This window comes from Stegostoma tigrinum, chromosome 38 (genome assembly GCF_030684315.1).
Source record: "Stegostoma tigrinum isolate sSteTig4 chromosome 38, sSteTig4.hap1, whole genome shotgun sequence".
Lineage (NCBI taxonomy): Eukaryota > Metazoa > Chordata > Chondrichthyes > Orectolobiformes > Stegostomatidae > Stegostoma > Stegostoma tigrinum.
In genome coordinates, this window is record NC_081391.1 from 7,950,027 (window position 1) to 7,975,366 (window position 25,340).

At 43.4% G+C, this 25,340-nt stretch overlaps 1 protein-coding gene across 1 annotated transcript; it reads right to left on the minus strand.

Annotated features, from left to right (window-relative positions):
* Positions 1 to 652: 652 nt before the first annotated feature.
* On the minus strand, positions 653 to 15,521 carry LOC125447139 (uncharacterized). The gene is made up of 2 exons (XM_048521290.2): positions 15,104 to 15,521; positions 653 to 4,679 (listed from the first exon to the last, which is right to left on the minus strand). Exon 2 carries the CDS (start codon positions 4,573 to 4,575, stop codon positions 3,607 to 3,609), a length of 969 nt encoding a protein of 322 aa, XP_048377247.2. The 5' UTR covers positions 4,576 to 4,679; positions 15,104 to 15,521; the 3' UTR covers positions 653 to 3,606.
* Positions 15,522 to 25,340: the final 9,819 nt, after the last annotated feature.

The window sequence follows — 25,340 nt, forward strand, 5'->3', positions numbered from 1 at the left end:
ACCCTGGCTAATCTACCTAACCTACACATCCATGGACACTCTATCATGTCCAATCCACCTAATTTACATATCCTTGGATTGTGGGAGGAAACTGGAGCACCCAGACATTCAGGTGAAAACATGCAATCTTCACACAGGTAGATGCCCAAGGCTGGAACTGAACCTGGCTCCCCAGTTCTGTGAGGTAGTACTGCTGGTCACCGGACCACCATGTCAGTTGCATTCTGTGAAGTCACCACTCAGCTGTTTTGTAGTGATGTAGTCTAATTAGGGCGGCACGGTGGCTCAGTGGTTAGCACTGCAGCCTCACAGCACCAGGGACCCAGGTTCGATTCTCGCCTCTGGCAACTGTCTCTGTGGAGTTTGCACATTCTCCCCGTGCCTGCGTGGGTTTCCTCCAGGTGCTCCGGTTTTCTCCCACAGTCCAAAGATGTGCAGGTTAGGTGGATTGGCCATGCAAAATTCCTCATAGCTTCAGGGAGGTGTAGATTAGGTGGGTTATAGGGAGATGGGTCTGGGTGGGATGTTCTGAGGTTCAGTGTGGACTTGTTGGGTCGAAGGGCCTGTTTCCATTCTGTAGGGATTCTAATTCTAACTCATGTGGTGTTGGGTGTGGAATGACCAATTGACACCCAGGAGTTCACTTCCAGCAAAGACTTTATTGAAATTACACCAGTAGGAAGAAATCCCCTGAAAATCCAGAGAGCTCCTCCTGAACAAAGGAAAGACAACAATTTTTATACATTTGATTCACTCCACCTTTCGCAATTACACACTTATCATACTTTTAATTAATTGCTTACATTTCCAATTAAGCTAATCATATGACTGCATGACTACAGATGGATTAGTTTGTGGCCCTCTGGGCCTCCATGTTCTCCTGATGTTTCCCAGACTCTTTTATTTCCCTTCTTGGGGCTTTCCCCAGTGGACACTGTATTCAAGTACATTCCTTCCCAGGCTAGCTGCACCATGTTAACTGTCAATAAATTAGATACTTGCTTAACACTTTTTAAAGTTCTGTTACACAGTTTACTAACCTCTTACAGTACTGAGAAAAGACATTCAATTTTTCGAATTGTTATAAAATTTGTAATATCAGTTGAAATTTTTAGTTACATCTAATGTAAGAATACTTTGAAAAAAAACAGAAAGAACTGCTGATGCTGTAAATCAGAAACAACAGACATTCCTGGAAAAGCTCAGCAGGTCTGGCAGCATCTGTGGAGAGAAATCAGATTTTACGTTTCAAGTCCAGCGCCCCTTTCTCAGAACTGACCTGAAATGCCAACCTTTTCTCTCCAGAGATGCGGCCACACTTGCTGAGCTTTTCCAGCAATTTTTCTGTCTTTGTTTAGAACTACCAAGTTATGAGCAGTTTCTCTCTCATTATTTTGACTAGACACCCTGATCTTTATCCTCAAGTGTCTCACAATGTGTTTATTCAATCCACATTCCAATGCCTGGCCTCTAATCCAATTCCCCCTGTAATGATATGTGGGTTGCTTTTACCGTCTGAGACTGGCTTGCTCTCAATTTTATTTGAATCTTTTTCATTAATGCTTTTAGTGATTTTTTTTTGTACATGTGTGAATCTACAATGTCATCAGAGTCTATACCTATGATTATTTGAAGGATCTTAACTAAACACTACCATCAGTATTGTAACAGATTGAAGTAAATAATTAAAGAGAAATTTGTTAATTAAGTGTAGTGTGAAAAATTCTTATCTATTTCTTATGTGTTAACAAGTGAAGCTGCATATTCTATCTCAGTCTGTTACCTTGAGTCTACAGAGCTACTATAGTTCTAGCTCATACAGGCTACATTAGGCAAATATTTTCTCAGACTTCCTAAGACTACAGTCAGCCATGTTTTTGCTGCTTTTGCCAAGGGTGGCTGTCGGCCATTTTATGCTGCTCAGTCATGGGCAGCCCAATGTTAGTCGTGGCTATGGATAGATACTCAGCTGTATGTTAATGAATTTGGAGTGTTATAAAACAGCGCATCATGAATGGGCAGCAATGAAAACCTGTGGGGCCCACATCCCACCGTTACATCAATGCACAGTTGTTGGAGGGAAAGGTGAATGACAATCCAGCTTGACTTGCCCTGTAAAATAGTTAAAGTTTCAAAATTTAATTGTGAACCAGATTGGCCCCCTCCTCAAGGGCATCCAGGGATGGGCAATAAATGGGCAATAAACCCAATACTCACATCCCGTGAGTAAATTAAAAAGAAGCAAACTGCTGTGAAATTAATTCAGAATTCTGAAGAAGAATCATAGAATTATTATGATGCAAAAGGAAGGAATTCAGCCTAACACACCTGCACCTACTATCTACTGAATTACACTGGACTCAAAATGTGAACACTTTCTCTCAAATGTGCTGTCTGAATCCCTAGTAATCTCCTTCTGGGAAATTTAGTTGGTGACAAACAAGTTTCCTTTCCCCTCAGTGGCCCTATGGAAATTGTAGACAATCTTAAAATTTGGAAGATTGAGATAATGAGCTGGACTGCTGTTTTCAAACTTATGGGCCAGAACAAACACCCTCAAAATATATCAAGGTGATATCCTAGACCGTAACTTTTCATTTTATTTATCGACAAGTGTAGGACACTGCATTCCACTTGTGGTTCAATTGGTCCATTACTAGGCTATAAGCAAAAACACTATTCTTGTCCCAGTAAAGAAGCAAACAACAAAAAAAGATTTGTCATAGTTTTAGTACTATTGAATAGTTAAGATAATATTATATTTTTTAACTAATAATCATCAACTACTCCAAGATAGCAGTATCCCGAAATGCACTCCAGGAAAAAGGCAAATTCAACAAAGCAGATTTTCCCCACACGTTATCTGCTGTCTAGGAGAAAGGAACGCTGAAAGAAACAATCTAACAGAGGAGAGGGAACTCAAGCTTTTCACTGCTGCATCAAAGGGCCGTATTCATTGGCTTCAACAGCCCCAAATCCCAAATGAAAGCAAAACTAAAACGCTGGTCTGTGTGTGCCTGACTCCACCAACACATGCTCCTTTTTAATTTTAGAAAAGTGCTTAGGGGTCTTCAATGTTTTCCCCACTGCTTCATTGAAACCCTACAGTGTGGAAGGAAGCCATTCAGCCCATCAAGTCCACACCAATCTCCCAAAAAGCATCCCACGGAGATGGATGACCACTACTACCCTATCCCTGTAATTCTGCAGTCCCAATGGATAATCCACAAGGTCTGCACATCCATAGACACTACGGGCAATTTAGCATGGCCAATGCACCTAACCTGCACATCTTTGCACTGTGGGAGGAAACTGGAACACCCGGAGGAAACCCACGCAGACACGGGGAGAATGTGCAAACTCCACACAGACAGATTGTAGCTTCTTCACAAAGTTTCTTTTTGTTGTTTGCAAACATTTTGCAGCGATTCTGATAAGCGATAACGATGTTACAGATTTCCTGTATCTGTTCCTTGTGGAGTACTTTGTAGATTGCTATCTCAGTGGTATTGCCGCCCGTGGCATTTTTGGAACTGTTTAGAAATTTGTCTGCAATAATACAACCCGGAATTGAACCTGGGTCCCTGGCGCTGTGAGTCAGCAGTACTAACCCCTGTGCCACTGTGCCTTCTGATGAAAGGAAAAGGATGCAGGAAAAGTCTTTCCTAAAGGTACAATACTGTCACACAGCTCAGACCTGGTAATTCTTGCCCAGGAATTCTCTTGAAAATTAGTGATAAGAGATTTAAACTGTTCCTCTACACCTCTAAGTTGCTCATCAAAAAGCAGCTTCAAGTAATAATCCTTGATACCACCGACACTGCTGTGAGGGTAAAAAACACAAACTGTTTGACCTGCTTCTTTGTCTCTGAGCATGATGCCTAGAGGAATCTGAAACAAGTTAATGACTGATGCCTTTTGTTCCTTGACTGCATGCACCAGTTGACTCATGGTATCATGGTGGATTTCCGCTGCCTGTTCGACAGCATATGGTTCAACAACCTGCAAGGTAATCATGTCAGAAAGCAATTCCAGGTGAATTCTGGCACCTTTCAACCAGGCTAGGAAATTTGACACAGTTGCACTTTGGCGATTCCTAAGCATATTTTGGCTGGTTCGAGTGAGCTGGTTGAACAGATCCCTTTCAGAGATTGTAGCTTCTTCACAAAGTTTCTTTTTGTTGTTTGCAAACATTTTGCAGCGATTCTGATAAGCGATAACGATGTTACAGATTTCCTGTATCTGATCCTCGTGGAGTATTTTGCGGATTGCTGTCTCAGTGATATTGCCACCCGTGGCATTTTTGGAACTGTTTATAAATTTGTCTGCAATAATACAAACAATTAAAAGTGCTACTCCTAGTCCAGTCATACAAAAAGCTGCATTGACTGGTTGTACGCTTGATAGTAACATGGAAAAAATATTTTGCAAACCTGACAGTGTCACTTTTTGTAAACATTTCTTTGTGAGCTCCATGTTTTTGGTGTCTTGTTCATATGCTCTTTGATTCTTCATCTTCACATACAGCTTTCTTGCAGCATCTTCTTTTGAACTTACTGAAACTTTATTGCCCATAATTTTCGTTCCGTCAGATTTAACCTTGCATCAAATAGAGCTGAGAGTACAGTAAATTCCAACTGGATTAATGTCACTTGGACTGAATGCCTCTCAATGGATGTCTAAAACCAAAGCAACAACAAATTGTTAACATTCTACCTTTCAATTGTTTGCATCTGGACGGTCTGTAACAGAATAGTAATTTATTGTCAGTTGTACTTTTACAAAATATACAGTGAAAAGTGTTTAAGTCACCATACTGCAGTGTCTAAAACAACAAGTACGAGCAGCGAATTCAAACGTAAGAGGCAATAGTCAATCTGTCACTGGCGCAGCATTTCTTTACCTGTGAACTAGGATGCTACATGCACTGGAAAGTTTGAGTTCTAGGGAGTGGCCGAATAGGTTGGGATTTTTTCTCCCTGGAGCTGTGGGAGACCGAGGATTGACTTTACAGAGGTCTATAAAAATTATGAGAGGCACAGAGGCAGATAACAGCTTTTCCCCATGGTATGGGAGTCTCAAAGTAGACAGCATTGGTTTAAGGTTGGAGGGAGAGATACAAAACAGTCCAGATGGGAAATCTTTTCACACAGATGGTGGTGAGTGTTTGGAACGGGCTGCAGTGAATACAATTTCGTCATTTAAGAAACATTTAGGCAGGTACATGGATGGGATAGGTATAGAAGGATATGGACTAAATGCAGGCAAATGGGACTCGTTTAAATTGTGAAGAGTAGGCAGCATGGATAAGTTGGGCTGAAGGGCCTGTTTCTATGAATCTATGGCTGTATGTCTCTAATTGAGCCTGAAGGTATTCATATGCGAATTTAGCCTTTTAAAAAAAAACTTTCATGTGATATGGGTGTCATTTGCTGCCTATCCCTCATTGTCCTTGAATGAAGTGGTTGGCTAGGGCTACTTCAGAGGCAGTTCAGCTCATCATGGCATATAGCTTGTGTTGACAAAGTGTGCATCTAGGAGTGTTGTGAGCTGAGGGATTCAGCGAGGAGGAAAAGAAGGAGGAGGTCCCTTTTTCCTTCTCACCCTGTCAGCCTCCAGAAGAGCAGGAGTTGAGAAAATGCACAAAATGGAACTGAAAGCAAGTGGGAGTTGAGCTTTGTGAAAACTGTCAACCACATTCAGATAAATAACACAGGGAAATAGTTAAGTGATTGGTGAGTATTTGGCCAGAAGGTATTAGTAATGGTGAAGTATTATTACAATTATTGAAGTTTAGATCATAGATCATAGAATCCCTACAGTGTGGAACCAGGCCCTTTGACCCAACAAGTCCACACCGAACCTGAGCATCCCACCCAGACCCATCCCCTTATAACCCACCTACTCTACACATCCCTAAACACTATGGGCAATTTAGCATAGCCCATCCACCTAGCCTGCACATCTTTGGACTGTGGGAGGAAACCGGAGCGCACAGAGGAAACCCACGCAGACAACATGGAAACTCCACAAAGACAATTGCCTGAAGGTGGAATTGAACATGGGCCCCTGACACTGTGAGGCAGCAGTCACCAAAATAATGATCAGATATTAGGGAAGGTGATGTGTTATGACTGCAGGATGTGGTGTGGGTCTTCTGGATGTTGTGATCCAGTTCAGAACTTGCCTGCAGCTTGAGGACCTTTTGTTCAGAGTTGGTGAGTGGGAGGCCAAGATGCAGACACTGATCATCAGGAAGGGGACAAGTTACCTGGGGACTTAATTCCAGGAGGGAGTCCCACAGCCGTTATAATAGGTGGCACAGTGGCTCAGTGGTTAGCTTTGCTGCCTCATAGTACTCGAGACCCAGGTCCGATTTCGCCTTGGGTGGAGTTTGCACATTCTCCTTGTGCCTGCGTGGGTTCCCTCTGGGTGCTCTGTTTTTCCTCCCATGCTCCAAAGGTGTGGAGGTTAGATGGATTGGCCATGCTAAATTGCCCCATAGTGTCCAGAGATATGCAGCCTACTCGGATTAGCCATGGGAAATGCAGAGCTAGGTAATTGGGTTAGTTTGGGTGTGCTGCTCTTCAGAGGGGCAGTGTTGGGCTGAATGGCCTGCTTCCATACAATTGGAATTCTATGATAATGGGTCTGATTTGGGCAATGGTCAGGAGAAAGGAGGGTGTGGCTGCATGAGGCTGGCATAGGAATCAAGAATGTAGAAATGCAAGAATTCAGCCTTTGCAATCGTGCAAATGGTCCGAATGATTTCTGTGATTTGTATGGCTGAAAGCAGTAGTTGCAGAGTGGATAAGCAAACTGACTGTGATGCTCTTATACAGGATTTAAGTAGGATGAGGAATGCTGAGATAGTAAGGGCCATTCAGGGGAATTAGCATGGCTCCCGACAGTCAAGAACAATAGTGTTGATGACTATGTTTTCTGCCGGGGGCCAGGGTACGATAAATTGGTCTGGAAATGAACTTGTAGGAGGAAGAGGATCTAGTGACATTGACAAGAGTTAGAAAAGAGCTTCTGTTGAGAGTATAATGATGTGGGAACACTGAAAGCCTGTCCTGGGAAAAGTGGGAGTAGTTGTATTGATACAATCCTCACCTGAACGCTAGTGTGTCACATAACTGGAGTGATAGAAAGACCTTTAAGCATAAATAGTGTGGGAGTGAACCTGGGGGTGTAAAGGCAAGAAATCAAGTTAAGCGAAGATTAGATAAATTCAGTAGATATTAGAAGGCATATATCTATGTGTAACAGGAGATAGAACTAGAGGTTAAAAATACAACAAAAAGACAGAAGTAAATGTTTGTATTTGAATGCACATGGAATTTGGAACAAAACAGATGAACCAACTGTGCAAATAAATATAAATATGCATGATTTGATAGGCACTACAGAGAGATGACTGTAAAACTGGGATCTCAATATTCAAGTGTAAAAGACATTTGGGAAGAGCAGGAAGGGTGGGAATGGTAGCAGGTCTACCCTGTTTATGAAGGATGGCATCTGTACAATAGACAGATATTACTATGGCACTGGAGATCAGGATATAAGATCAGATTGAATAAAGATGAGATATAGCAGAGGCAAGACATTGCCTGTGAGAGTCGTTATTGAGCCTGGTGGATCTGCTGAGATTTTGAGCTATTTCTGTTTTAATACTGTCAGCTTTTAATGTCTTGTTAAATAAAAAAATAAAGGCAACGAGACTGGGATGCTGTGGAAAATGAGTGAGTGGTAAGAAAGTAAGACAAGGGGGTGTATTTTTAAGGTGAGAGGAGAAAGATTTAGAAAAAGATGAGGGAACTTTTTCTGCACAGAGTGGTTGGTGTGTGGAATCAGCTTCCGGAGGAAGTGGTGGATGTAGGTACGGTTATAACATTTAAAAGACATTTTGATAGGTATATGAATAAAAAAATCTCTAGAGGCATATGGCCCAGCACAGGCAGGTGGGACTTGTTTAGTTTCAGATTAGGGTTGGCATGGACTAGTTGGATCGAAGGGCCTGTTTCCGAGCTGTATGACTCTACAACTATGACACCTAACAACCGCCACACTGTAAGTGCAGCTGCTCCTCATAAGATAAACATCCCTCAATCTCAAAATCTCAAGTATTAGCCAAGTGAACCTTTTCCTGGACTGTCTCTAAAGTCTTCTTTCTTAAATGAGGAGAATATAGCAAAACATCCTTACTTTTCTATTCCATTCCACTTACAATAAACAACATTCCATTTGCCTTTCTAATCACTTGCTACACCTCTAGACCCATAGCTTGAAGATTCAGCAGGCTAGTAGTATCATCACTGGACTGTTAATTCAGAGTCCCAAACAATGTTCTGGGGACCTGGGTTCAAATCCTACTGTGGCAGATGGTGGTATTTGAATTCAATAAAAATATCTGGAGTTAAGAATCTAATGATAACCATGAAATCATTATTGGGGAAAATCCTATCTGGTTCGCTAATGCCCTTTAGGCAAGGAAACTCTCATCCTTACCTGTTCTGGCCTACACATGACTCCAGTTCCACAGTAATGTGGTTGACATTTAGCTGCCCTCTGGGCAATTAGGGATGGGCAATGAATGCTGGCTGGTCAACAATACCCTCATCCTGCTAGTGAATAAAAGAAAATTCATGTACCAGCATGCCCAGATCCCTCTGAACCTCACAATTCTAGAATCTCTTTCCATTTAAACTATATGCTGCTTTTCTAATATTCCATTCTAAGGTGGACTGTTCACATTTTCACATATTACATTCCATCTGCCAAATTATAGTTCATCTTTAGTCATTCACCGATGAGGGCAGCATTTATTACCCATCCCTAATTGCCCAGAGGGCAGTTAAAAGTCAACCACATCGCTGTGGGTCAGGAGTCACATGTAGCCCAGAGCAGGTAAGGATGGCTCCTTACCTAAAGGATGATAGTGAACCAGATGGGGTTTTCTGACAATCGACAATGGATTCATGGTCATCATCGGACTCTTAATTCCAGATTCTTGTTGAATTCAAATTCCACCATCTGCCGTGGCAGGATTCAAGCCCAGGTCCCCAGAACATTACCTGGGTTTCAGTGTTAACAGTTCGGCAACAATACCACTAGGCCATCACCTACCCAATGTCCACTCACTAAACTAATTTATTTGCCTTTTTGTCCTCTTCACAACTTACTTTCCTATCTGTCTTTGATCAGCCAGCTCATTTAGCTACCACAAGTTCTGTCCCTTCATTGAAGTAATTGATGTAAATTTTAAGTAATTGAGGTCCCAACACTGATCTATCTGGCACATCACATACCAATCATTTTTGGGGACCCCCTGCTTCCTGTTAAGCAATGAATCCTCCACTTCTGTTAGTACAGGATGGCCTAGCAATATTATTGCAGGTGGTAATTATTGCCAGAAGCCTAGCTAATGTTCAGGGGACCTGGGTTCACACCCTGCCAATCAAACCCTGAATTCACATTTAATAAAAATCTGGAATGAAGAGTCGGATGGTGTCCTTGAAACGGTAGCTGCTGGCTGAAAAAACCCAGCTGATATCCTTTAGGAGGGGAAAGAGCTGTTGTTCTTAACCTGGCCTATGTGTGACTCCAGACCCACAGCAATGTAGTTGACTCTTAACCACACTTGGGAAATTTCAGAATGAACAATAAATGCTGACCTCGCCGGTGACATCTACATCCCGTGTATGAATATTAAAACAAATGTTACCCCATCATTATGAGTTCACATTTTATGGAGGAATCTTTGATGTGGCCTTGCTAAATTCCTCTTGAATGTTAAGTCCAGCGTTTTATCTACATTGCTTTTTACTTCTTCATAGACCTAAAATACGTTAGTCAAATATGATTTCACTTTCACAAAGCAATGTTACCTCTGTCTGATTGCATTATTATTTTCTTGTACCCCTGTTTTAGCATCTTCAGTAGCAGCTTCTAATATTTTCCCTATGGCAGTTGCCAAGCGAACTGACCTTTATTTCCTGGTCTGACTTCCTCCACACATTCGGTATTTTCCAATCTGTTGGGATCTTTTCAGAACTTCAAGAATTTTGGAAAATTAAAGCAAATGCACCCAAAACTCAACAGTCCTTTCTTTTAACACCCTTTGATGAAGTCTAAACAATTTGTCAGAGTTTAGTTCTAACAATTTCCTCATTACCTTTGCTCTGGTGATTGTAATCAATTTCAGTTCCTTGCTCTCTTTCACACTATGATTCCCAATTATTTACATCCACTAAAGCAAAGGCAGATGCAAATCTCCTATTCAACTCATTTATATTCCATACTTTTCACTCTTAATTCCCCAGATTAACTCGTAAAAGACCAACATACATTTTGCTTTACTCTTTTCCCTTTTGAGTAACTGTAGAAACGCTGACCATCTGTTTTAATATTTCTTTCTCTTGTACTCTAATTTTCACTTCCTTATCAACCTTATTGTCATTCTTTTCCTGTTTTTCAGTTTCTGCTCAAGGTTCTGACCTCCAATCACCATACTGCAGAGTCATGTTTGTTGTTTCAATTTACACATCCCACGATTTAACTTTCTTATTTAACCACAGCTGTTTTACTGTAAAATCTTTTTTCTTTAAAAGCTCTGAAATATCTTCTCAAATGTCTGTCACTGCATCTCGATTTACTTAGCTTTTTAAACTGGAAAAGCCTGGATCCAGGGTCATGGCTAAACACTTAAGCAGCATTATAATGTTGAACTTTTAAAATTTTTTTCCTTTTTTTAACTTTATACCTAAGATTTTGTATCTAGATACTTTTGAACATAGGATGGCACTGGAGAATGGTGACTTTCTACACTTTTCTCTGTACTCCAGTATCTCTGTATACTTAAGTACTTGTGACAATCAGAACTAGTTCACTAATTCACTAAACCAGCTTTCCAGTTTACTTTGGCTAGCTCTGTCTTCACACCCAAATAACTGCCTCACGTAAGTTTAAAACACACTTCTTACCATCAATGAATGAGAAATTCAATCTTATGAACACTGCTACAAGTGGGACTTGATAATGAGGTTATTAATTAATCCTGTCTCATTACATGGCACCATATCTTGCAGAGAGTGCTTTCTAGTTGGCTCTAGAGTATGCTGTTCTAAGAAACTGCCCCATGAACTCACTGCCAATTTGATTCAGCCAATCTGTACATAGTTTACAATTAGATATGATTATCTCAATTCCTTTCCTCACAAGCCCCCATTATTTCTTCTTGTAATCCCCATTCTACCCCCATATTCTTTGGAGATTGGAAAAATGACATGTGATCTTATTGAGGCATATTGATCCTGAGAAGGTTTGAGGGGGTGGATACTCAAAAAGGCATTTCCTCTTGTTGGAGAGACTAGAACTGGTGGACAGTGTTTAAAATAAAACAAGCAGGAAATAAAAATAAGGAACCTCCCGTTTAAGATTTATTTTCTGTCAGGCATTTGTCACTCTCCTCCAGATAGCGGTGGAAGTGGGATCATTGAATACTTTCAGGCAGAGTTAGATTCTTGACTAATAAGGGAATTCAAAGGTTTCTAGAGATAGGCAACAATGTGGATTGAAGTCATATAAAAATCAAAGATAACAAAGTGTGGAGCTGGATGAACACAGCAGGCCAAGCAGCATCTTAGGAGCACAAAAGCTGATGTTTTGGGCCTAGACCTTTCATCAGAAAAGGGGGATGGGGAGAGGATTCTGAAATAAATAGGGAGAGAGGGGGAGGTGGACTGAAGATAGATAGAGGAGAAGGTAGGTGCAGAGGAGAGTATGGGTGGGGAGGTGGGGACAAGGGCCAGGTGATAAATTCTAGCTGAACTGAAAGATATTCTGGTCCGAATGGTCTGTGTCTTACAAATGGTTTGAACCAATTCTAAGTTGCAAGAATGGTTCAATTTCCAACTGTGCTCTTGTGTACTTTTAGGTCTAGTATTAGCTCTCACAAGGATCTGTCATGGAACTCTGTTGTTATGTAACTAGCTATTAAGTACTACTTAATAACCATACTCTGTTCAGCAGCACTGCACCTTATCTCCTGTCAAAGAGTTGGTCTGGCACATACTTGACCACTTGCCACAATAAAGCTTAAACTAATACCAAATAAGAAGGATTGGTGGCAGTGAAGCTATCCAAGGCACCTCAGAGAGGACTGGTAGACAGAACCATAACACACAACATGTTGCACAGAGGTGCATACAGTGAGTAAAATCTTCCCAACCCTGAAAGACCTGGGCCATGGTGAGAAAGATGGCAAAATCGCATGAGATGTCCAACTTCTCTATATTGAGAACAAAGAAATCCCACTTCCCAACCAACTGTTGAACAGGGAAGCAAGATTCTCATCATTGAGTGACAAGATGCCCGATTGCATGTATTAGCATGCATTAATATCTGATGGTTAGCTAATAATCTGATAAGCAGGTTCTTATTCTCCCACCCACTGGAGAGAAGCTAGAACATGACAATTCCCAACATGAGAGCCAGAGAGGGTGCCTGCCAACTCCTGCTTGTTGATTGTTTTTCCGGACCTCCAACTTGGATACTAGGCATCAACATCTCAAGGCATGGTGCACGGCATGCTGGGATGGGAACCTATCTCCTGGATGGGGCCAGTGTACATTGCTCGCTCTGTCGCAGTACATCTATCTTGACTTGGCTTTTGGTGCAAACATAAGCCAAAACCCTTGTCATGATTATTAGCAGATATTAGACCAGAGGGTGGACATGTTGCTGTATAGTCAAGCTCACGCCGCACCATTTGCCATCAGTTTCTGCAGTGAACACACTGTATATGCTTCAACTAAGCACCGACATCTCAAAGTTGAAGTTGAGTAGCCCTTAGCCAAGTTGCAATTTATTAATGACTTGGATGAGGGAATTGATTGTGCTATTACCAGTTTTGCAGATGATATGAAAATAAGTTGGAAGGCAAATGGTGAGGATAAACCAAAGACTTTGCAAAGGGTTATAGTCAAGTTAGATGAGTGGGTAAAGTATTGGCAGATGGAATATAATGAGGGATTTTCTTATGAGGACAGATTGAGTCGATTGGGCCTATACTCATTGGAGTGTAAAAGAATGAGAGGTGATGTTGCTTAAATATTTAAGATTCTTATGCCCCCTAATGACAGTATAGATGCTGAGCAGAGATAATAGGAACTGCAGGAACTCTGATGAAGGGTCTAGGCCCGAAACGTCAGCTTTTGTGCTCCTGAGATGATGCTTGGCCTGCTGTGTTCATCCAGCCTCACACGTTGTTATCTTAGATGCTGAACAGTTGTTTACCTGGCCAAAGAGAAGGAGAGACCAGAAGGCATAATCTCAAAGTAAGCGCTGCCCTAGAGATTAGGAGGAATTCCTTCTCTTAGAGAGTTATTATCTGTGGAATTCTTTACTGCAGAGGATAGACGTTGGGTTGTGAAGAATATTCAAAGCTGAGAAAGATTTTTAACTAGGAGGGAATCAAGGGATTGTGGGGAAAAGGTAGGAAAAGTGTAGTTGAGGATTTTCAGATCAACCATAAACTTAATGAATGGCAGAGCAAATTGAATGGGCCAAATGGCCTACTGCTGTTCCTAAATCATGTGGTCTTATATCGACAAACCTTTGGGCAACTTTACGTTCAGGCTGATGAGTGACAAATAAAATCTGTTACCACAAGCAACTCTGACAAGAAAGTGTCCAACATTTTCTTTTAACATCTGATGGTATTAACATCATCAAATCTCTGACCACCAACATCATGGGCCATCGCTGTTGGCCAGTAACTCAAACAGACCAGTCATTTAAATATTGAAGCTACCTTTGCAGATCTGAGGCTGGTGGTTCTGTCGGGAATTATTCAACTCTATGTTCACTAAAGTTGAATCATTTCTAAGGCACAAAGCAGGAATGTGATGAAACACTCTCCAGTTGCCTGAATGATGGTGCCATAGAATTCCTACAGTGCAGAAACAGGCCATTCAGCCTAACAAATCCACACCGACTCTCTGAATAGCATCCCACCCAGACTCATCCCCCCCCCATCCCATCCCAGTAGCCTGCATTTCCCATGGCTAATCCACCTATCCTATACATCCCTGAACACTACGGACAATTTAGCATGGCCAACCCACCTAACCTGCACATCTTTGGGCTGTGGGAGGAAACCGGAGCACCCGGAGGAAACCCACGCAGACTCGGGAAGAATGTGCAAACTCCACACAGACAGTCAGCCGAGGGTGGGATCGAAACCAGGTCCCTGACGCTGTGAGGCAGCAGTGCTAAGCACTGAGCCACCGTGCCACAGGGACTTTTATTTACAAATGCCTGCTGAAGACTTCCACGTTATGCCAGCGTCTCATGGAAATAATCTGGAATCTGGAATAAGTTATTTTTCTTTGTTTTTTTTCATTTTTCTTCTTTTTTCTTTCACTCCCCCCCTTATCTGTACCCTTTCTCTCTTCTGTTATGACATCTAATCTCTCAGATTCATTATTCAGACAACTATTTATTCACAAATGAGCTCAAACTGCAAAAAATGGATTAATTTCATTCCTTTTGCAGTTCATACATAACCTCTGTGCTGTGCTGCCGACTAGTTTGCAGAAAGGGACGATATCTGGGAGGCAGGACTACAAAATGATATCTGTTTGCTAGTTTACAAACAGAAACATCTTAGAGATATACAGCCGACCAACTCATATCTCAACGATCACAGATGAGAAACATTTCAAACAGGAAACTCCCTCATTTCTGATTGCGTAATAACTTCTAACCGTTTGGATAGCACTTGAGAATCACTGACAAATTTTTGCTGAGACCTTTTGTTTCACAGCCATCAGGGCAATTCACCAGACATGCCAATTTAAGCAGAAAATCAATGAGCCTCCGGTGAAGCACTGGTGTTTAGTTAAACAGATAAATAGAAAGCGGGACATAACACCAGCACTTCACCGAAGGCTCACTGATGATGTTACCTAGAATGGTGACGAAACATCTGAAAACAAACCTTCCAGCTCAGCGAGCAAACTCACATCCAGAACCTCAACCTGAGCTACAAATCTTCTCAAAACTCACTAGAAAATCAATATTTAGGAGAAACACTCACCTTTGTGATTGTTGTACAGTAAAGCTGAACCTACAGAGTTTAAGATAACACGGCGTGAAGCTGGGTGAACACAGCAGGCCAAGCAGCATCAGAGGAGCAGGAAAGTTTGACGTTTCGGGTCGAGACCCTTCTTCAGAGTTTAATGCAGTTCTTACTTTTTACTTGTTGAATACAGAGACTGGAACCACCGTGTGAAGCAAATGGAGCTGAAACTGAAACTGAAATGTGAGGTTGTTGACTTGTTCTTGTTCAGATGTTTTGTCACTATACTAGGTGGCATCATCGGTGGAGTCTCAATCAACCCACAACCCGTGCTACAGATCTTTACCAAAACTTTGAACTGAAACTGTTTTGATTCAGGAAGTTAAAACAGGAAAGGGATTACAATAGCAGCAATTTATGCCAAAGGCTCCTCAGATACTGAAGCATTTGATCCAATCAGTAGGCGGCAGAGACAACATTGAGAGGAATTCTGGGAGATGGCATTGCAGTCACTGTGAGATAGTAGGTATTGCTGATACTGGAGACTGAGGTAACACAGTGTGGAACTGGATGAACACAGCAGGCTTGGTAGCGTCAGGGGAGCAGGAAAGCTGATGTTTCGGGTTGGGATCCTTCGTCAGAAATTAGGGAGGTCAGGGGGCCCTGAAATAAATAGAGGGTGGGGGGCCAGACTGGGGATGGTAGTGGTATTTGCTGTCGACACAGTGCCTGGGAGAGGATTGTGAAAGGACACCCTCACTGACCAAAGCGAGGAAGAGCATCTAATCAGAAGCCGACAGAGCTGGCACCGAAAAGGAATTCTGGTAAAAGGCTCTGGGAGACTGACATCACCTGCACGTGGAGAGCCATCAACACCTTTGGTCTGCCCGAAACTTGCTGGTCTTCCAGTTGAAAGAGTTGACACCGACTGAGTGCTGCAGACTGGCGCACTCCAGGACTGCGTGCCGAGGGATGCACTAAAGCTTGGGGCAGTTGCCGCCAAGGAGCAGTGGGGAAATACCACTGTGTAAGGTCCTCTTGCCAAAGCAAGGCAGGGGGTCCATTCAGTAGCCAGATCCTTCTGAAGTCTCAGCTGAATGCCAAAAATATAGAGAAAGATGCACGCCAATGTTTATTTTGTTCTCTAAGTAATGACAGTGTAGATCAGAATGGCTATGTTAACTGCGTATATACATAAAGATTTCCTTCTATGAATAAAGTACATTTTTGCAATAAAAAATATTCTGGGAGATGGCACTGCAGACACCGCGACCAGACTGAATATCTCGGAGGAACTGATGTCAAGAAGTGGTTAAACTTTGAAACGCTACTCAGTGTTTACCCCACTTCCACCTCCTCCAACCTAAAAGAAAAACACTGTCGTGTTGAGGTAAGGTAAGCTTCTTATTGTTTGGAAAGTATAAAAGGGCAGTTAGGGAGGTGGTGTGCTCCTCCTGTCTGATGTGTGAAATCAGGGAGCATTCTCATGTCACTGATGACTAGGTCTGCAGGAAGTGTGGCATGTTGCAGCTCCTCACAGCCCGCGTTGGAGAAGCAGCTGGATACACTGCGGTGCATTCAGGGGACAGAGAGAGTGATAGACACTGGATTTAAGGAGGTGGACACACCACAGGTCCAGGCAGATAGGTGGGTGACTGCCAGGAGAGGCAGGCAGGTAGTTCAGGAGTCTACTGTGGCGATTCCCCTTTCAAACAGGTATACCATTTTGGATACTGTTTGGTGTGGGTGGGGGGGCGCGGGGTGCAGTGTGAATAGCCTCTCAGGAGTTAGTAGTAGCAGTAGTCAGACCTGTGGTACCACAACTTGTTCTGCTGCAGAGCAAGGTGGGCTAAGCCTAGGCGAGAGTCAGTAGTGGGCGACTCAATAGTCAGGGGCACAGACAGGCGTTTCTGTGGTCGTGAACGGGACTCCGGGATGGTGTGTGCCTCCCTGGTTCCAGAGTCCTTGATGTCCCTGAGAGGCTACAAGACATCTTGAAGCAAGAGGAAAAGGAGCCAGAAGTCATTGTCCACATTGGTTCAAATGGTTTTGGTAGGAAGAAGGAAGAGGTCCTGCGGAGACAGTTCAGGGAGTTAGGTAGGGATCTAAAACGCAGGATTACCAGGGTAAATATCTCAGGATTACTACCCATGCCACAGGTTAGTGAGGCTAGGAGAGTGCAGAGAGAGAGTGCAGTTGAATGAGTAGCTACAGAGCTGGTGTAGGAGGGAGGGCTTTAGATGTATGGATCATCTGGGGAAGGTGGGGTCAGTACAGGAAGGACAGGTTGCACCTGAACTGGAGGGACACTAATATCCAGGGTGGGGAGTTTGCTAGAGTTCTTCAGGAGGGTTTAAACATGTGTGGCTGGGGCCGGGTGCGTGAGGGCATGGGTGAGAACTGGGTGAGGCCAGTAAGTGCAGGACCGGGGACAACAGGGTGACAGAGATAAGCATAGCACAGAGTAAGAGCAGGCACAGGGAAATCATGGGGCTCAGAGGGACTGGAGGACTGGAATGCACTTACTTCAATGCAAGAAGTAGAACAGGTAACTCAGATGAACAAACAGCATGGATTATTGCAATGAATTATGATGCTATTGCCATTATAGAGACATGGGTAAAGGAGGGGCAGGACTGGCAGCTTAACATTCCTGGGTATCACTGTTTTAGATGGGACAGAAAGGGAAGCAAAACATAGAACATAGAACATAAACATTGAACATTGCACGTAGCACATAGCACTTAGCACATAGCACATACAACAGTACAGTACAGTACAGGCCCTTCGGCCCACGATGTTGTGCTGAACTTTTACCCTAATCCTAAGGTCTATTTAACCTCCACCCCCCACCTTATGCTATCATCCATATGCCTATCTAACAGCGCCTAATGAGGCCGACTCCACTACCCTCTCCAGCAATGCATTCCACGCCCCGACCACTCTCTGGGTAAAGAACCTACCTCCCGTATATCTACCCCCACTCACTTTAAAACTATGCCCCCTCATAATAGCTACCTCCACTCTAGGAAAAAGTCTCTGGCTGTGCACTCTATCAATACCTCTGATCATTTTGTACACCTCTATCATGTCATCTCTCATCCTTCGTCGTTCTAAAGAGAAAAGCCCTAGCTCTCTCAACCTTTCCTCATAAGACCTTCCCTCCTTTCCAGGCAACATCCTGGTAAATCTCCTCTGCACCTTTTCCAATGCCTCCACATCTTTCCTGTAATGAAGTGACCAGAACTGGACACAATACTCCAGATGTGGCCAAACTAGGGTTTTATATAGTTGGAGCATAACTTCAGGGCTCTTGAACTCAATCCCTTTATTAATGAAAGCTAACATACCATACACCTTCTTAACTACTCTATCCACCTGGGTGGCAGCTTTCAGGGAACTGTGGACATGGACCCTGAGATCCCTCTGCTCCTCCACACTGCCAAGAATCTTTCCATTAACCCTGTATTCAGCTTTCAAGTTTGTCCTTAAAAATGAATCACCTCACACTTTTCAGGATTAAACTCCATCTGCTACTTCTCAGCCCAGCTCTGCATCCTATCAATGTCCCTTTGTAACCTAGAACAGCCCTCCGCACTGTCTACAACTTGACCCACCTTCGTATCATCTGCGAACTTACCAACCAGCCCTTCCACTCCTTCATCCAAATCATCTACAAAAATCACAAATAGAAGAGGACCCAGAACAGATCCCTGTGGTACACCACTCATAGCTGAGCACATGTCGAATGTTTTCCGTTCACTACCACCCTTTGTCTTCTAAGGGTCAGCCAATTCTGAATCCAATCTGCCACACTGCCCCCATCCCATCACTTTCTGCATGAGCTACGATGGGGAACCTTATCAAACACCTTACTCAGTTCCATGTATATCACACCCACTGCTCTGCCTTCATCCATGGGTTTAGTCACCTCTTCAAAGAATTCAATAAGGTTTGTGAGACATGATCTACCCCTCACAAATCCATGCTGACTATCACAAATCAAACTGTGCCTATCCAAGTGAGTGAAGGGAGGGGTGGGGGAGCTGTTGCCTTGCTTATTAGGGACCACATCACAGTTATGCCGAGGGAGGACACAATGGAGGGATCTTGCAGTGAGGCATTATGGCATCTCGGAATAGGAACGGTGAAATCACAACATCAGGAATTTTTTTACAGGCCCCCCCAACAGCCCATGGGAGACAGTGGAGCAGATATGCCAGCAGATACTGGAAAAGTGTGAAAAGAGCGGGGTAACTGTGGTGGGTGATTTCAACTTTCCTCATATTGACTGGGACTCGCTTAGAGCAAGGGGCTCAGATGCGGAACAATTTGTTTGTTGTGCCCAGGAGGGCTTTTTGAGGCAGTATGTTGACAATCCAACCAGAGAGGAAGCCCTGTTAGACATGGTCCTAGGGAATGAGCCAGGACAGGTGATTGAAGTTTCAGTAAGAGAGTATTTTGGGCTTAGTGACCATAACTCCACCAGATTTCGAGTAGTCATGGAAAAGGACACAAGTGGCCCTCAGGTGAGGGTGCTTGATTGGGCAAGAGACAATTACACCCAAGTTAGACAGGAACTGGAGAATGTAGATTGGAAGCCGTTATTTGAGGGCAAATCTATCTCTAGCATATGGGAGATTTTTAAAGACCAATTGACAAAAGTGCTGGACATGCATGGCCTTCCAAACCAAAGGATAGGAATGGCAGGATTCAGGAACCATGGATGACAAGAGAAATTGTAACATTAGGCAAAAGAAAATGGGAAGTATATGACAAGTCTAGGCAGCTACAAAATTACAAAGCCCTGTAGGAGTGCAGAGAAATTGGGAAGTAATTAAAATTTACAATTAGGAGTGCAAAAAGGGGCCATGAAATGTCTTCAGCAAACAGGGTCAAGGAGAATTCCAAGGCTTTTAAATGCACATGTTAGGAGAAAGAGGATAACGAGGAAAATAGTAGGCCTACTTAAAGGTGAAGGAGGGTAGTTATACGAAGAACCACAGGAAGTGGGGAGATCCTGGATGAGTACTTTGCATCGTTTTCACAAGGAGAAGGACATGACTAATGTTGAGGTTAGGGATGCGTGCGTGAACCCTCTAGAGAATGTCAACATATTGAAAGCGGAATCCTAAATTGCACTAATATAGACAAACACCCAGGACCAGATGAGATCTACCTGAGGTTACTCAGAGAGGCAAAGGAGGAAATAACAGATATCTTCATATCCTCATTGATCACAGGTGAAATTCCAGAGGACTGGAGATTAGCGAATGTTATTTTCTTGTTTCAGAAAGGATGCAGGGATAACCCAGGAAATGACAGGCCAATGAGCTTGATGTCTGTGGTGGGGAAGCTCTTGGAAAAGATACTGAAGGACAACATATATGTGCATTTGGAGCAAAATGGACTAGTTACAGACAGGAAGCATGGTTTTGTCTGGCGAAGGTCATGTCTCACCAACCTGATTGAATTTTTTGAAGAGGTAATAAGGATAAGCGATGAGGGAAGGGTAGTGGATATAGTTTATATGGGCTTTTATAAGGCATTTGATAAATCCCACATGGCAGGTTGGTACAAGGACGTCACAAGGGATTTGGGGTGGTCTGGTTAGATGGTTAAGAAACTGGCTTGCTCATTGAATACCAAGAATAGTAGTGGTGGAAAGATGTTTTTCAGAATGGAGACCAATAACTTGTGGTGTTCCACAGGGATCAGTATTAGGTCCTTTGTTGTTTGTAGGATATATAAACAAACTGGAGGAAAATGTGGGTGGTCTGATCAGCATGTTTGCTGATGGCATGAAGATTGGTGGAGTAGCTGGTAGTGCCAATGCTTATGAAAGTATACAACAGGATATGGATAGGTTGGTGATTTGGGCACAGAAATGGCAGATGGAGTTTAATCCAGACAAATGCGAGGTGATGCATTTTGGAGGATCAGATTTAGGTGTGAATTATACTGTAAATAGCAGAACCCTGAGCAACACTAACATTGAGACGGATCTGGGCGTGCAGGTCCACAGTTCCCTGAAAGTGGCAACACAGGTGGCCAAGGTGATTAAGAAGGCATATGGGCAAGCGTGCCCGAGACATGGAGTACAAGAGTTGGCAAGCCATATCGCAGCTACAAAACCCTTGTTAGGCCGCATTTGGAGTATTGTGTGCAGTTTTGATCAGCACATGACCAGAAGGACATGGAAGCTTTGGAATGAGTGCAGAGAAGGTTCACCAGAATGTTGCCTGGTCTCCAGGGCTTGACTGTGAGGAAAGGTTAAAAAAACTAGGATTGTTTTCACGGGAAAGGCGGTGGATGAGAGTGATAGAGGCCTACTAAATTATGGGAGGCATGGGTAGGGTGGATAGTCAGAGTCTTTTCCCCAGGGTTGAAGTCTCAATTACATATGGGTACAGGTTCTGGGTCAGAGGGAGAAAGTTTAAGGGAGATGTGCAAGGGACATTTTTCACACAGACAGCGGTAGCAGCCTGGAATACATGGCCAGAACAAATGGTGGAAGTGGGCACATTGCAAACATTTAAGAGACACCTAGACAGGTATGTGATTAGAGGGATACAGATCAATAAAATGGCACGTTTGTTTTTAGATTAATTAGGACATGATGGTTGGCACAGGCTTGGAGGGCCGAAGGGCCTGTTCCTGTGCTGTGCTTTTTCATTTGTTCATTTATCCCACATCCAAATACAGCAAGACCTAGATATTGAGCTGAAAAGTGACAAGTAACATTTACACATAATACACACGTCAGGCAATGACTTTCTCCAACTGGGGACAGGGAAAGAAATGCTGTTTCAGCCATACCCCACAGGGAATATTAAAGAAGGAGAGATCTAACCATTGTCCCTGATATTCACAGACATTACCATCACTGAACACCAACCCCCCACATCAACCTCCTGGAAGTTACCATTGACCGGAAACTAAACAGAACTGGTCATATCAATACAATGGTTACAAGAACAGGTCAAAGGTGAGGAATCCTGCATCTTCTGACTCCCCAAAGCCTGTCCAGCATTTATCTCGCAGTCAGCAGTGTGAAGAGTTCTCCCATTTGCCTGCATCTACAACAACACTCAAGCCACCATCTAGGACAAAGCAGCTTGCTTACACCACATCTACAAATATCCGCTCCCTCCATCCCCGACAGTGCGGGTGTACCATCTACATGGTACACTGCAGAAACTCACCAAGACTCCTGAGAAATTCATGCCCACTTCCGTCTAGAAGCAGGAGGGCAGCAGATACATGGGAACAACCATGGCCTGTAAGTACCCCTCCAAGCCACTCACTACTCCTACTTGGAAATATCAACTTTTCTTCAGTATCACTGGGCCAAAATGCTGGGATTCCCTCCCTAACAGCACTGTGGCTGACCCTAAAGCACAGGCAAAGAAGGCAGCTGAAGACCTACTATGGTGGGCAATGAATTTTGGCCCAGCCCAAGATGTACATGTCCCATGGCTGAATAGAAAAAAGGGATGTCATGCAGCAAACATATAATGATGCATAATAACCTGAGGGGATTGTACAGGATGTTGGAGAGGCCTCATCTGGAGTACTGTGTCTAGTTCTGATCTCCCTGTTATAGAAGGGTTTTAGGAAACATGAGAGGGTTCAGAAAAGATTTACCAGGATGTTACCAGGAATGGAGAGCTCGAGTTATAAGGAGAAGCTGGATAAGCTGGAATGTAGGAGGTTGGGGGATGACCTTATAGAGGTGTTTAAAATCAAGAAGGGCATGGATAGGGTGAATGGCAGGCATCTTTTCCCTGGGGTGGAGGATGTCAAGACTAGGGGGTATATTTTAAGGTGAGAGGAGCAAAATATGAAAATGACATGAAGGGCAACTTTTTTGACACCGAGAGTTGTTCATGCAGGAATGAACTCCCAGAGGAAAGTGTTGGATGGGGGTACAGTTACAGCATTTAAAAGACATTTAGATAAGCCCATGATTAGGAAAGGTTGGGAGGGATGTGGGCCAAGAGCCGGCAAGTGGGACTAGTTTAGTTTGGGAACTTGGTTGACATGGACTGGTTTTACCAAAGGGTCTGTTTCCTTGATGCATGACTCTTTGTTCCACCTGATAGTAGCAACTGCCGATGCTGGAGAATCTGAGACAACACGATGTAGAGCTGGATGAACACAGCAGGCCAAGCAGCATCAGAGGAGCAGGAAGGCTGACGTTTCAGACCTAGACCCTTCTTCTGAAGAAAATGGTGTCGAGGCTACAGTAAAATTAGATCAATCCTATTGAATGGTGAAGTAGTCTTGAGGGGCCGAATGGTGCACTCCTGCTTCTAATTTGACTGTATGTATGTACATTGGAACATTACTTTCAATTCTGGTCTCGCTGCCAAAGGAAAGATATTGCAAAATTTGAAAGTGTTCGGAAAAGATTTACAAGGATGTTGCCGGGGTTGGAGGGTTTGAGCTACAGGGAGAGGCTGAATAGGCTGGGGCTATTTTCCTTATGGATAGGGTGAGTTGCCAAGATCTTTTCCCCAAAGGAAGTCCAAAGCTAGATTTAAGGTGAGAAGGGAAAGATTTAAAAGGGATCAATGGAGCAACTTTTTCATGCAGTGCGCGTATGGAGTGAAGAAGTGGTGGAGGCTGGTACAATTACAACATTTGAAAGGTATCTGGATGGGTACATGAATAGGAAGGGTTTAGAGGGATATGGGCCAAATGCTGGCAAAGGGGCTAGAGCAGTTTAGGATATTTGTTCAACATTGATGAGTTGGACTAGAGGGTCTGTTTCCCTTCAGCGCATCTCTGTGACTCTATATGACACTCAGCAATTCTGTCGTTCCCAGTTCTGACCTGAAGCTCTTTAGTACCCGGAGATGTTTTTATGTGTGTTCCTGCTCCTCTGATGCTGCTTGGCCTGCTGTGTTCATGCAGCTTCACACCGTGTCATCTCAGATTCTCCAGCGTCGAAAGTTCCTACTATCTCTGGAACAATTTTGACCCCACTGCGAAACCTCTTCTGAGGATGCCCACCTTAAAGAAGTTGAAGGAGGGTCTCGGCCTGAAACGTCAGCCTTCCTGCTCCTCTGATGCTGCTTGGCCTGCTGTGTTCATCCAGCTCTATACTGTGTTATATCATAAATGAAAGCAGTTGCTTTTTGTAATCCCCAGCATAGGCTTTCACAAAATGGTTACAGCATTGAAGGAGACCATTGGTCCTGTTGTGTCTGTGCTGGCTCTCCAGTTGAGTAATGGACCTTGTGTCATTGCCCTCCTGTCTTGCACATTCTTCCTTTTCAATGTGCGATTTGATTCCCTCTTGAAACCTTGACTCAATCTGCCTCCACTACACTCTCAGGCAGTGGATTGTAAATCATACCAGCATGGTGAGTCAAATAGTTACCCCTCAAGTCTGCATTGTATCTTTGGTCAATTTCCATAAACCTGGGCACTCTTGTTCTCAGTTTCTGCCCCAGTAGAATCAGCTTATCTCTATCTACTCTGTCCAGTCTCATGACCTCAAATACCTCCTCTCCAAGAAGTTGCTCTCTGTTTGGAGTCATAGATGTTTACAGCACAGAAACAACCCCTTCGGCCCAATTTGTCCATGCAGACCAGGGATCCGAGATTAATCTAGTCACGACAATTGGCCCATATCCCTCATTGTAATTGTATCAGCCTCCACATTTCTCCAATTTAACTGAACTTTTCTATCCCTGGAACCATTCATATGAGTCTTTTTTGCACTCTCTATTGCCTTTACATCTTTTCTAAAGCCCAGACTGAATGCAATTCTCCAATTGAAGACAAACCACGCATTATTTATGATTAACATAACTTACGGATTTTATACTCAACACTCCTATTAATAAACTTTAGCTGCGTGAAATATGAGATGAACCCCAGGCTAATTCCCATAGGTGCACTTCTGTTTCACTAACAGCAGATGGTGCTGTTGCACAACTAATTACTGGTTTCAGAGCTGGGAGGAGCTGCTGATGCTGGAGAATCTGAGATTACAAGGTGTAGATAATAAAATGTGAGGCTGGATGAACACAGCAGGCCAAGCAGCATCTCAGGAGCACAAAAGCTGACGTTTCGGGCCTAGACCCTTCATCAGAGAGGGGGATGGGGAGAGGGAACTGGAATAAATAGGGAGAGAGGGGGAGGCGGACCGAAGATGGAGAGCAAAGAAGATAGGTGGAGAGAGTATAGGTGGGGAGGTAGGGAGGGGATAGGTCAGTCCAGGGAAGACGGACAGGTCAAGGAG

Excerpts from the sequence above, each read along its gene's own strand:
- LOC125447139 (XM_048521290.2), bottom strand. The coding sequence starts at position 4,575 with ATGGGCAATAAAGTTTCAGTAAGTTCAAAAGAAGATGCTGCAAGAAAG.